Source organism: Manduca sexta, chromosome 5 (assembly GCF_014839805.1).
Source record: "Manduca sexta isolate Smith_Timp_Sample1 chromosome 5, JHU_Msex_v1.0, whole genome shotgun sequence".
In the NCBI taxonomy this organism is placed as follows: Eukaryota; Metazoa; Arthropoda; class Insecta; order Lepidoptera; family Sphingidae; genus Manduca; species Manduca sexta.
The window spans coordinates 10115439-10129308 of NC_051119.1; the positions used below are offsets into that span (position 1 = coordinate 10115439).

The 13870-nt window shown below is 35.2% G+C and overlaps 1 protein-coding gene across 1 annotated transcript in view; it reads left to right on the forward strand.

Annotated features, from left to right (window-relative positions):
- The first annotated feature begins 980 nt into the window (after window positions 1-980).
- LOC119190757 (caldesmon-like) overlaps window positions 981-13870 on the forward strand; it is a 32799-nt gene continuing 19909 nt past the window's right edge. Inside the window, exons 1-2 of the mRNA XM_037443441.1 lie at window positions 981-1085; window positions 5559-5678. Coding sequence (XP_037299338.1) covers window positions 981-1085; window positions 5559-5678 — 225 coding nt within the window. The remainder of the gene's footprint in view (window positions 1086-5558; window positions 5679-13870) is intronic.

Below are 13870 nucleotides of genomic sequence, written 5' to 3' on the forward strand. Positions count from 1 at the left end.
AACGAGCAAGTTGATTTTTTAGCCAAGTCAATTGTTGACACAGACAGCGGCATCCCTGTTGATGATGTTGCCATACTATTCTCGGACATAAAGTTAATAATAAGAGAGTCTATTCATAACGAATGGAAAGAATATTGGCTGAATACGTTAAAAGTAAAAGGTACTCATTATGTAGTAATTAATATTCATGTGGGAAAGTGTCCTTGGTTCTGTCGATCCAATTTCAACAAGCATCGAAGATATTACACTATATTGAACCGACTTCGGTTTGGACATGGTTGTTTTAAAGCCCATCTTAATCGAATGCGTATTGTTTCGTCCCCCATATGCACAAAAAGTTGATCAAACATATAATCACAAAATATTTGAGTGCCCTGCCTTTAGTATATAAAGATTCATATTTATTGACAAATTAATTAACATCTACTGCAAATCTGAGTTTGTCCCGCGCTCCATATTAGAAATATTAAAACGAACAGAGACGTACCAAGCAATTTATGAATATATCAGCAATGCAGTAATTGATATATAAGGAAAAATGAAAAGAATGAACTTATGACTTGGCTTTGGACTTATTTATATAATAATTAAACAAGGAAATGATATGAAGACTTGGCTGACAGACTTATCGTACTTATCGTATCGCATTGAAAGCATTATTAATGTCGATGCTGTATGGGCTAGAACCCTTTGCCTTCCCAATAATAAAGGGAAAATCAAAAAAAAAAAGCAGAAGGCCGAATGGCCGAAGCCAATAAACTGTCAAAGGTCAAAAGTAAACGTCTATAGATAACGGTTTTATGCATGTAAATTGTAAACAAATAATTATATTTCGAAGATTATTAAGTCGCTATCTATAAATAAAGATTTTTTCAACTTTGCATTTCTAGTATATAGAACATTTCCTCAATACAGTAAACACCTCATGTCTACAATCGTGTTTTTGCCGCGAACGAAAGCGAAACTTTCCCGTTAAAACAATGTTATCAACAACAGATTTAGAAAGGCTAATTGCCGTGAAAAGGCGTGAGATTGAGAAGGAGAAAACGCATCTCGGCCTTTCTGCACCTCCGGACTCCGACCACGTGAGTAAAATTTCAAATAAAACGCACACCTGTTGCTTTATGGCGGGAAGCAGTATTGATTTTTCGCCAGTTTCAGTAGATAAAGTGCAGTGCTATCGATTGCGCTGTACGCAGTCACACGCCGTCGGTCTCTGAAACTAAGACGTCGCGCAGTGAATGTAAATTAGTGTTTACAAGTTTAGTGATTTTCATTAAATAATAAGGTATGGCAACTAGTCATTATTTTTTAATTTATAAATATAACTACAGGGTAATTTCTTTTAAATTAATAAGTTGGAAAAGTGTTTTTTATTATTAATTTCTAAATGTAATATTTTTAGGTATGTTGACATAAGTGTGAAAATTAACAGGATAAAATATTTTGTGGACCTGAAGGGACATCATCTGTTCCCTACCCTTGTATAACGAATAAGTGAGCCATTAATTACTTTCCATTTTACCTGCAGCTGATTAGTTTAGGAAAAGATCTAATTGAGAATGAATCATGGAAACAAAAGAATTCAATATCTGATATAGAAAAATATTTATTACATTATACAAGTGTAGTACAAGACAATATTTATTAATAGTTAAGGCGATACCTCAAGGTCCATTTTCATACATTTTGTTTCACCTTTAATCATGGATATTTCGGCCTTTAAAATTTAATATGACGAAATTTTAAAGGCAGAAATATCCATGATTATTAATTATTTTTATGTTTTTCTTTCAACTGCGAGAACTAATCACTAACTAGACGTGAATTTAAATTCTTTACTTGCCAATACTTGTTTAGTTACCCAGATTAAAGGTGAAACAAAATGTATGAAAATGGAGCTTGAGGTATCGCCTTAAAGTGCTAAATAGTTTAAACCAGATATACTCATTTTTTTTATATGGTCCATAATATAAATAAAATAATAATATGAAATACTTTATTTATCACAGAGGCAAACAAAGCTGCACTTTGTATGTCAAAATTTATTTTAAGAATAATAATTATTATTTCTAAATAACAATTAAAATCACCAAGTTTTAGTTATGGTACTACAGGTTACAATGGAAATCGTTTGACCTATTTAAGTGTCTAAAAATGTAATTAATATATATTCAGGATAGAGCTGAAGGGATGGGAAAAGTTTGTTCAATTCCAATGAGATTTTTGAAGTCAAATAAACCACTTGGAAAAACTTAGCCTGCTTCTGTTTGAGTATCAATCAATGGCTCCTAAGTAAACTGTTGTATCCGGAAAGTAGCGATATTCATTTTTTTACTGTTTCGTTATCTATGTACTGTTTACTACCAAATCCATTTAATTCAAAGGTTGTTAAACGAAATAAATATTCATTAAAAATCTTGATTTGGTTTGATAGTAAACAGACCCTTGATAACGAAATGCTAAAAGGTGAATAAAGCTAATTTTTTAAATATGATAGTTTACATAGGAATCAAAAATTTGTATAGTATATAGTCAAAACTACTAGAAAGTACAATATGTAATTATAATATTCTGTATGTTTTATGTATGATGTATTGTGTAAATAACATTATGCAAACAATAGTGCATGTATTATGTAATGGATTATGAAAGTATTATTTCATTGGTTAGATGTTGATCGACTCATCTATAATATGAGAATATTGTAGCAATAAAAACTTAGATTGTATGTTAATTAATTTGCAGGAAATTGGTAATTTTCAATAATAAAATATTTTTTATTTGCAATAATTTAATAAAAAAATGTACTTAGTCTGGCCATAAATACTGTTACACTTAATTATAAAAAAATATTACATTTGAATTTCGAATCTGTCATTTTTATACGATTGTTCATTGTGTTTTCTCATTTTGGCGCCAATACATTGTAAAATATTTTGCGATATTAAAATGGTGTGGGGTGATAAAGAGAACCGAATCGCTGTGATAGCATTACACAAAGTAGGTATGGAGCCAAATGCAATTTTTAAAACTCTCCATACACTTGGTATTAGTAAAATGTTTGTGTACCGGGCTATTAATAGGTACAATGAGACCTCCTCTGTTTGTGACAGAAAAGATCTGGCCGTCCACGTAGTGTTCGTACGAAAAAGGTGGTCAAAGCAGTAAGGGAAAGAATTCGAAGAAATCCTGTCCGAAAGCAAAAGATTTTATCTCGGGAAATGAAGATAGCACCTAGAACCATGTCGCGTATTTTAAAAGATGACTTAGGACTTGCAGCCTATAAGAGACGCACTGGCCATTTCTTAACTGATAATTTAAAGAAGAATAGGGTGGTAAAATCGAAACAACTACTGAAGCGGTACGCAAAGGGAGGTCACAGAAAAATTTTGTTTACGGATGAGAAAATTTTTACAATTGAGCAACATTTTAACAAACAAAATGACCGTATTTATGCTCAAAGCTCTAAGGAAGCTTCCCAATTAGTCGACAGAGTGCAACGTGGACATTATCCGACTTCAGTGATGGTTTGGTGGGGTGTTAGCTATGAAGGAGTGACTGAGCCATATTTTTGTGAAAAAGGTATCAAAACATCGGCACAAGTGTATCAAGATACCATTCTTGAGAAGGTAGTTAAGCCCCTTAACATCACCATGTTCAATAACCAAGTATGGTCCTTCCAGCAAGACTCGGCGCCGGGTCATAAAGCTCGGTCCACGCAGTCTTGGTTGGAATCGAACGTTTCGGACTTCATCAGAGCTGAAGACTGGCCGTCGTCTAGTCCCGATCTTAATCCGCTGGATTATGATTTGTGGTCAGTTTTAGAGAGTACAGCTTGCTCTAAACGCCATGATAATTTGAGTCCCTAAAACAATCTATACGATTGGCAGTGAAGAATTTTCCCATGGAAAGAGTGCGTGCTTCTATTGATAACTGGCCTCATCGTTTAAAGGACTGTATTGCAGCCAATGGAGACCACTTCGAATAAGCTTTTATATTTTTAATTGTTTTATATTTATGTATTAAACTGACACACTGTAAAAGTAATAAATGTTATTTGCAGTTAACAATTTTCTTTTTTCTTTATTACAATATTTATGGCAAGACTAGGTATATAGCATTAGAATATATAGAATATATGTAAATCATTTTCTTAATTCATTTACATATTTGTTTTTCAGTAATAATTATAGAAATCATAGATACAAAGAGATTATTTAATTATATATTGGTTGTAGATATTCTAACAAATAAATGTTATTAAGGATTATATTCTGGATATTGTCATCTGGTCATACCATCATAAAGTCTAGAATAACTATTTTTCATATATACTTTTTTATTCCTAGCACAGTGAAGTGATTGCACTGCATCTGATGATAAGCACAATGCTGTCCAGATAAAAATATCAAATGGCAACAGTTAGCTATCTCATGCCATTGCCAATAATTTGAATATCATTTGGTATGGAGTAAGGCTGAAAAAAAAACATAGGCTACTTATAAAGTATTTCACGCACAGAATTCCGCGCAGTCGAGTCCGCGACCAATACCTAGTTCTTCAATAAAGTATAATTTATTCATTCCCACTGTAGTATGAGGACTGAGGCATTATGAGTATTGATTACACATTAGTGTAGTGTTCACTGAACCATATTCCATGTTTAATGCCTACAACCATATCTATCTAGCCCAATAGAACTATGTATGACATAATTTACGTCGACCTTCCTTTATTATAACTAGTTTTTGCTTGCTGATTCGTTCACGGTAGCCTACATTACGCTGAGAAAAGACTGCCAGAGGAAGGCTTCAGTTTCAGTGATTAGCTTGCAAAAATAAGCAGTTAAAATATCCTAGGCATTGATAACGTGTTGGTATGAGATTAAAAAAATAAAATCTTTTTCTTTTTAGGTAAGAGAAACTTATATTTATAATGTAGTTTACTTCGCTAATATTTGCCTATAATATTTTATTACTCATCACAATCTTTATTCGGTTTTCCAAGGCGCCAGATTTTGGCAAGACATTGGGACACCGTAGGCTTCATTTCGACGCATTTACTCTGACTTCTCAATATTAAAGCTTTTGCCACCACTTTCTATTCGAACCTAACAATTATTTTTGCGGAAATGGAACAGTGAAAAATTTAGGTGTTCGAGGCTCCTGGGTAGCAAAGCTGGTTGTATTACCCAAGTTTATTGTATAAAAATTACGTAACGATACTTCAGTTTTATGTGAACAGTGTGAGCGATGCATTGAGCTATAAGAAACAATGTTATGTACCGGCGAACTACCTATATTACGCTGTGTGTAAATTAGTGAGACCTCAGTCCCCCCGTGACCATGAAGGCTGCAGTCTTCGAAACGTCGAGAGAAAATTATAGTATAAAAAACCGTGCTGAAATCCGAAAAATACGGCAATTTCAATTCCTTTAGGTCCTGTTTAGATGGTATTACATTTGGCTAAAGAACGTGGAATAATGGATTATGAATTTATTATTTCAATTGTTATAGGATGACAAAGGACATAATGATCCCAGAAGATGTAAGTAGCAAGTGAACTTCGAAAATGTAGTCAGTGAGAAAGAGGATGCTACGGAAGACAAGAAAGACTGCAAGAACCTGTATGATCTCGAAGAGCACATTCCACCAGATTTAGAGAAGTACATCAGGGTGAGTTAGGAACATATTTTGGATAAAAATACTTTTTATTTCGTGTATGCATTAGCAGAGGGGGTTCGGTTTAAAAATATTAAACCTGTCTCTTCATACGGATTTCCTTAGACAATTTGCTTTGATTAGAACGATTTGCAATCCGTATTTATGCATATCAGTTTATTTACCAGTCACCATTATTTTGTCGGCTTCACTTTGGAAAATTTCAACATGTAGTTTGGGAATTACAGTATAAAACTTTAGAAGCAGCCTCTGGACCGTATGTGACTATGCCAAGTTCAAAATTTATGTTAGACTGGCGTCATCACGTCGGCCGTTTCTTTGGCAGGAACCAGGCAAAGTAAGACTTGTACTCCAGAGCCGTAGCTAGGGGGAGGACATTGTGGGGTAATGCCCTATCTTAAAAAACGAATGCCCTACCTTAAGAATCAACTAAATTATACATAACTCAATCAAAATATATGGAGCAGTGGGTTTTTTATTTCACGATTTGGAAGGTGGTCCCATAGTAACCTGACTCATTCACAGGTCAAGTAAGCCAAAAATCGATCGACCAGATCAGATATAGTAACATTTATACTTCCGCCCTAGCTGTAACCACAGCTGCCCTACCTTAAATTCAAATCTATCTACGGCCCTGTTATACTCGATACTAAAGAAGGGCTATAGTATACTAACACGTAGATCTGGATGGCGGAAATAACGAATATATGGCTTTTTAAGAGATATTATTTCCATTGTCAATGCCATTTCAACTAAACAATGAACAAGAGTGGCGGACCACCCGCGCGTCTCATTATATTTTTTACACTGCCATTAGTTTGTTTAGAACATTAGGCTGGTCGCTAAATGGGCGAAGCGCTGTCGTGAGTTGGGGGATTAAGGATCACTAATCTGTCGTTTTATCCTACTGAAAATATTGATTTAACGCCTTAAATACGATATCAATGCATATTATAAAACAACGTCTCCTTTTCTGTCTGTATGTATGTTATCGATTTTTTCAAAATCTACTGAACGGATTTCTATGAAATTTGGTATGGAGATAGTTTAAGACCCTGGGAAGGTATATATAGGCTTTCTATAACGGGGAAAATATATAGCGGGACTGTTATCCCGGAAAACTCCTTCACGCGGGCGAAGCCGCGAGCAAAAACTAGTAAATAATTTCATGCAATTTTCACCTATGGCTGCTATGATGCAAGAGGAAAGTTTATGTATATAATTCATTGGTTTATACGACAAAAAATCTAGGCATATATATATATGCTTCGCTTTCTCTATGAAGCCGGGACAACTTGCCCGTAATAAAATATAACTACGGTTATTTTATCGTCATTTAAACAAAGAATTACAAGGATTAACCAGAGGTCGAAATCATCTCTATGCAATAACCACACGTTCGCGTGTAATTTAGACAGATCTTAAATCTTGAGGCGAAGATTAGCAACGATGTTATTGTTCGTAATAATGTACACTCGTCGATATAAAGCTTTTACTTTGGAACGTAACTATCACAGAGCCATTTTAGAAAAGGAAATTTAAAATTTGGCTTATATAAAAAAAAAAACTTTGGAACTTTAATGTCATAAACCCATTTTAGAAAAAAAAATGGCTGCTGTAAAAAAACGTCGTGAAAAACAAAAAAAAACATCTTTGTTTTTTATTAGCTTTGACTATTTAACTGACATGCCAAGACCAAAGGCCCTAAAAGCAGAAATAAGTCTTAGATAGTGTATTTTTTATATGGACTAGGAAGAGCGACCCACTCCATCTGGTGGTAAGCGAAGCGGAGTCCAGATAGAATGTCGACTTAACATTATCCCTCGCCAGCAGGCACAATGCCAACGGGTTTGAAACCGGGTATACCTGCAAGTGATCAGGAACGCCTATATATATAGATATAACCTCTGTTTTACGGTGGTTGTCATCCGGGCAAATACCCTACCACCAGCACCTGTTTAGGTATTCCGAGTCAAAAATCACACCAAAATAGGGCTAGTTATGTCCCGGTCTCTTCCTATCAACATTTCAACAAATCATGTCAAATCATTGTTATTACGTTTAATACCACCTAATGGCTATACTTAAGGTAATCGTTCAGAAGCACAAACAAAACGATGTTATTAAAGTAAACATGCTTCCATGTGATTTGTTCATCAATTATTAGTATACGACTTGGTTTCCCAAACTGGAAATCTAGTGGGGTAGTTTTGGTTCAAATTTTCATTAAGTACACAGTATTATAGACTGGATTGGCTTGCAGCTCGACCCGTAGAAAACAATTCTACTTCGGATTGAAATAGCGTAATTAACGGCCGATTCCCCTAAACTGTCTTAACCGGTACGTGTCAATAATAAGGATAAACCAATCACAATAACATATGTAAGCATGTCAACTAACTTTGTTCCGTTTGGACCATTTTGGCTATCCGACGGTAAAGGTTAAGATTATTTATAAAAATAACCCAAAACACTTCTATTTTGAGATAAAGTTCCTATCTCCTTTACTTTGGTTGACAAGAGCCCTTAGAGTACACCATGAGTTATACTAGCCTTTTATGCGCTTGTTACGAGCTTCTATAACTGTGCCCACGCATGACCCCTTGGTCATTACTGAGCCACTATGGGGTCGGCGCCATCTGCCCGTACAACGCTAGCACCGCTCTAGCTACGCCACTGAGTACTAATACCAGCATTGAAGAAAACATCTTATAACGGATCTTGATGATGCAGCATTACAACTGCTGAAGAAATACCAATTTGCTGTGCATTCGTGGCGAATGGATTGAACACGCTGGCCGTTACCGATTGCAACATTTATGAAAGAGACAGTTACTACGTCTCACAGTTTGCGTGGTCTTTCTACAGGGTCATTTTGTAACCCTAGACTTAAATTTAACTGCGAGAAAGTCATCTTGAAAGAAGTAGTTTACTATAAGTTTTTCTAACCTAAGGTCAAAAACAAAAAAGTAAAATTTTCAAACAAAATAAATATTCAAATAGTCATTTTATTTTTACACACCCTTTTGCCACTACTACTATACTAGAATTCGTCGGAGCGGCAACATCGCACACAGTCATTGATAATATTATGCTCACGCACACGAACGAGTGATGCACACTCGGAGCGCAAGGGTAGTTCGTCGCACCGCACCGCAACCGAACAGCTGATGTCGTCGATTTAACTACCTAGGGTTTTGTGTCGAGCGACATCACTCGATCAACAATTAGACCAGCAGCGACGACGGTACGCCGACGTTACAAAAAGACACATACCTAAACATCATTATCATCATCAGCCACATAAAGTCCACTGTTGAGAACATAGGCCTCCCCTAAAGATTTTCAGACAGACCTGTCAAAAGCTGCCTGCATCCAATATGTTCCCGCGACGTTCATCAAGTCGTCTGTCCACCTTGCAGGTGGACATCCAACGCCAACATAAACATCACGCACTAATCATCACATTTCATTAGAACAATATTTTCTATGCTCAAACTATCATCATAAGCAAACGACACTAATCAAACAACCACAACTGCATAAGTTAGGTACACATAACACATGATTTCCGTAATTTTAAAGTGGTTTTCATTCTTTTAAATCAAAACACACACATTCTAATGTAGGTAGTTCATCCATTTTAGTAGATAAGTAGGTATAATAAATATGTTCAACGGTTAGATTTATAACACTCATAACAATAAAATATCATTCTGCAAGTCTGGCATCTGAAACAATTAATAACGAAGTTACAATCTTGATAATAATTAGTTAATGTGATAGTTTGAGGTAAAAATGTCGAGCGACGGGATGCGTCACGGCGCGGCGCGGCATCCCAATAGGTATCTAACATGTTTTCAAAATAGTAAATGCGTTTACCAATACCTAATGATGATTTGTAGATTGCTTGTTCCTTTAAAAGTTGTTTCATACTTCAAAGTATTTTTAATACATTTAATTTGTGACTACCTTGGTGCCGCAGTTGTATTATAGTACGGATGCTTTGCTAAGATCACGGGATCGAATCCCTGGTCGGACAAAATGATATTGGATTTTTCCATTCAGTACCTATCGCAAATTCATAAATCCACATTAAAATCGTAATGACAGCCTCCGATAGAAACATAATCAATAGATTGTGATTAGTTGTTTCGCGTACGCGTCAACGATGCAACTTCGCGATCGTAAAATATTCAAAATGACAAAAATATTTCTAAAAATAGACTCTATTTTATAGGTGTTAAGGTCGCATTTAGGGGACCACTTTAAATTTCTTTGTGCCTGACCGACCAACACGCGACACACGAGTTTAGCGAATTCCACAAAGTAGCGGCAAGGGTCTGGAGTAGTGTTGCCTGATGTCCCGATTTGCACGGGACGTCCCGATTTTCAGAGTTCTGGGGACGTAACCCGTTTTGCACCAATAAAATTATTAAAACCATTAAGTATTATGAAAAATAAACTACGCATTAAGCACTGTGTTGAGTGCGACAATGCAATCAAAATAGCACGTATCTCACTAGCGCTGAAGGTACAGTTTTGTTTTATTATCTTGCTTAGAGATGCGACTACCCGGCGATCTGTGCTTTGATGTTGAAAACAGAAATCCAAATTAAACGCAACTTTAGCATGACTTGCAGTGATATTTTTTGTAAAACGCAATACATAAAACTTAAATTTAAAAAAAATACTTGCTTTTTTATGTCCCGATCTACAACACTAAATCTCGATTTGTTTTACCTTCTTGATTTTAAACAAATTGTCCTTGGCAACACTGGTCTGGAGGTACACGATATTTGACGAGCCAGAGTTTTACAACTATCACGTGCCCTCGCAGTGTTACCAAACTTTTTATTATTAATTTATTGTGCAATATCTTGTTTATTTTATACCCTGTATGCCTATTGAAAATGAATGACTGAATCCAAAATCTCTATTATACTTTATTACTTAAAATAATGTTTCAAAAATACTAAAATATTGCTGTGTATTATTTTAATTAGGTAGACTTTTCATTAATCATTTCATCATAAATCATTACTTATTTTATTTTGTAATACAATTGTGTGTTAAATCTGTTAGAACATCATGTAATAAAAAAAATCTAATATCAGAATTTTTGAAATGCTGTGTCGTTTTAGCAAGCTTTTTGGTAAAAAGTTTATACTGACAACACTGCGAGTTTAGGCGAGAAAGAGTACGACTATTGTATTGAATAATCGCGCGCTCTTCGGACTCGGTCAAAGACTCGGACGCATTGCCATAGTGTCTATCTAGCAAAGAAATGGTACAGAAGGCATAATATGACGTTCGGTAATGTCTACGTAGTCTTCTTTTAGATATTATGACAAACCAAAATATTAATGTTGGAATTAAAATAAATGTCGGAATATTATGTGGAATCTAAAAAAATACGATACCAATAGATTTAAATCTTGTAACTTTAGTAATTATGAAGGTAATTTTTTTGGTAAGAAAACTATTTTATTAACGAAAATAACGTTTATAATTGACGAAATATTTTTTGTAGTAAATAATTATTGACTCAATGAACTGCTGCAACCAAGTCAGTAAACGTATTGGGAGTTCATTTGTGAGCTGACCTTCTGAATCCTATAGGTTCGGTAATAATATCATCAGCTGTGACGTAGTTCATTCACTTCAGTTAAGCGCGCTAAGAAACAGCGTGATCAAAAACCATAAATCTAAAATCGGGATTATTGACGTAAATATTCGTTACTTATGAATAATATTTTGCACGGTGTTAGCAGAGGTCACCACGAACCTGTGGTTTCATTTAGTAACGCAATGTCGAAATGACCCTGTATATAGATAATTTATATATGGTGTCTTCTATCTGTCGTACAGTGGCAAAGGGTGAAATATTTCAAAAGGTAACCCAAGCCAAAAAAATATTGCGTTAGTTAATACATCGCGGCCAATTTAACAGTAAGCAAACTAAGACAAACGTGAAAAGCGCTTCGCCACTACTGCCGTATGAACAATTATGGAAGCACTGCCGGCCTTTAAAGAATAAGGATTGGGCAAGGGTGAAGGTATTTGGGGTGATATCCTTATTTTTAGGAAGCTGTCACTTCAAGTATGTTTTGTGTATCTCAGCCGAGCTCTCCAGTCTGCTGTGGACAGATGTCTACAGCGTGGATCTAAAAGTTTAAGGGCACATAAATATATATCTTTTTTTATATGGGTACAGCCAAGTGGGGGCACCCCTGCGCGTGATGGTAAGTGGAGTGGGCTCCAATAGAATGTCGACTAAGAGATGATTATCCCTCGGTAGTCGACATAACTATGCCGGCCTGTTGGAACCGCATATTCATCAGCTGATCCCGGAACGTGACACACTTACGTGGGCCACTATAGCGGAAACATATTGTGTAAGGTGGTCGCTATCGGGACGGATATAAAATATATCCTACCAGTAGCGAATCTGAATGACACTATCTTTTAGCAAGCCACTCAACACAAGAAGCTCATTCAATGTTATTATTAATGACTAGATGTTTCTCGCGGAAAAGAGTTTTCTCAGGGCCAAAATCCTGCACTCCTCAGGTATAAAAAGAAGGTTATATATTAAATTCATACTAATCTTATAAAGCTGAAGAGTAAACTCTTTTGTTTGAAGGCGCTAATCTTTGGAACTACTAAATCGATTTTGATTTTTTATTATTAGGAAGCTACATTACTCCTCAGTTATATAGGCTATATTTTATCCCAGGAAATTATTTATCCCTGAAAAACTATCTCGTGGACTGAGCTGCAGGCAAAATCTGCTATATTATATGCAAAAGATTATCCATTCACGACTTTCTTCTTTTACTTCTAACAAGTATCTTAACAAATTGTCGCATTTAATATTAGAAAGAAGTAAGATTGGAAATCATTGTTGCCATTCATTTTAAAGCTCAACTTTAAGTTGGAAATATCAGCAAGTTATACCTTCATAAATATCCGATACGGCCTATATTGGTCGATGTTTCGATTAGTTTTATCATTTAATCTGAAAGTGGAATTGTTACGTGGAAATTAATAGATACGTTGATAGCGTTAAAGTGCTTTTCAACTTTTTTCGTCAGTAAAAATTTACTATGCTTTAAGCAGCTTATTCCTGCCATTTACAAACAATTGATTTTATTAATCTTTGTTTTGGTTTTACCTTAGTATTAAATTCAGAAACTTTCGGTTTCATATCATAGCTATTATTTCTTCATATTTCTTACTGGTGCTACGACTACATGCGTATGCGCAATCCTTCGATTTCCAGAATACAGGAAAGTGTGAATCTTTGCGGAGTTTTAGTCAGTAACAGTATAGGCCGGGAACCCGATTTCCACATATAATAAATACATTAATCATGCTTCCAACTACTAAATTGACAATGCAAAGTTTTTTTTAAATTCAAATCACGCTAGACAATTTGCGTCCGAGCGTACCGCGTGTGCAGTTGCGTAGGTGCATAAATTAGCGTAACCACTGAGCAGAACAGTGCTTGTCGACAAGGCAGCTCGTTCGGGACGCATCATGCTTGCTCTACCGGCTTCAGTATAACTCTGCCTCAATCCCAACATGGTGTGAGTAACATAGTTTGGCTTTAGTTTTTTTTCAATTTGAATTTGAAAGCATTTTGATAGACCGACGCAAATATTGGCCAAATTGGAATTTGTAACAAATGTTTGTGGGTTGTTGTGTGTTGAAAAAATCTTATTTGATATTTAGGCAATCCATCTATTTATACATATTATTATAAAACAGTCCCCCTTTCTGTCTGTATGTTATCGATTTACTCGAAATCTACTGAACGGAGTTTTATGAAATTGGGTATGGAGATATTTTAAAACCCTGGGAAGGTTATACACTCGTTTCTATCCAGACAAAATATATAGCGGAACTTTTATTCCGGAAAACTTCTTTATACGGGTGAACCCGCAAGTAAAAGCTAGTTGGTCCATAAAAATCTAGAATTAAATTGTTCTACTTTGTATTTCGTGCTAACATCATTTCTTTTGTCATGCTTCTATGAACGTAATTCAGCGATTTTCTTCGGTTTGTTTACGATTTATTTAAGGTTCGTTTCGTTTTAATTGGTGTATATTCTTTTTGTCTTGTATGTTTTAACGAGGTTCATATCCATCCATATCATATCTCATCACTCGATTTACCAAAAT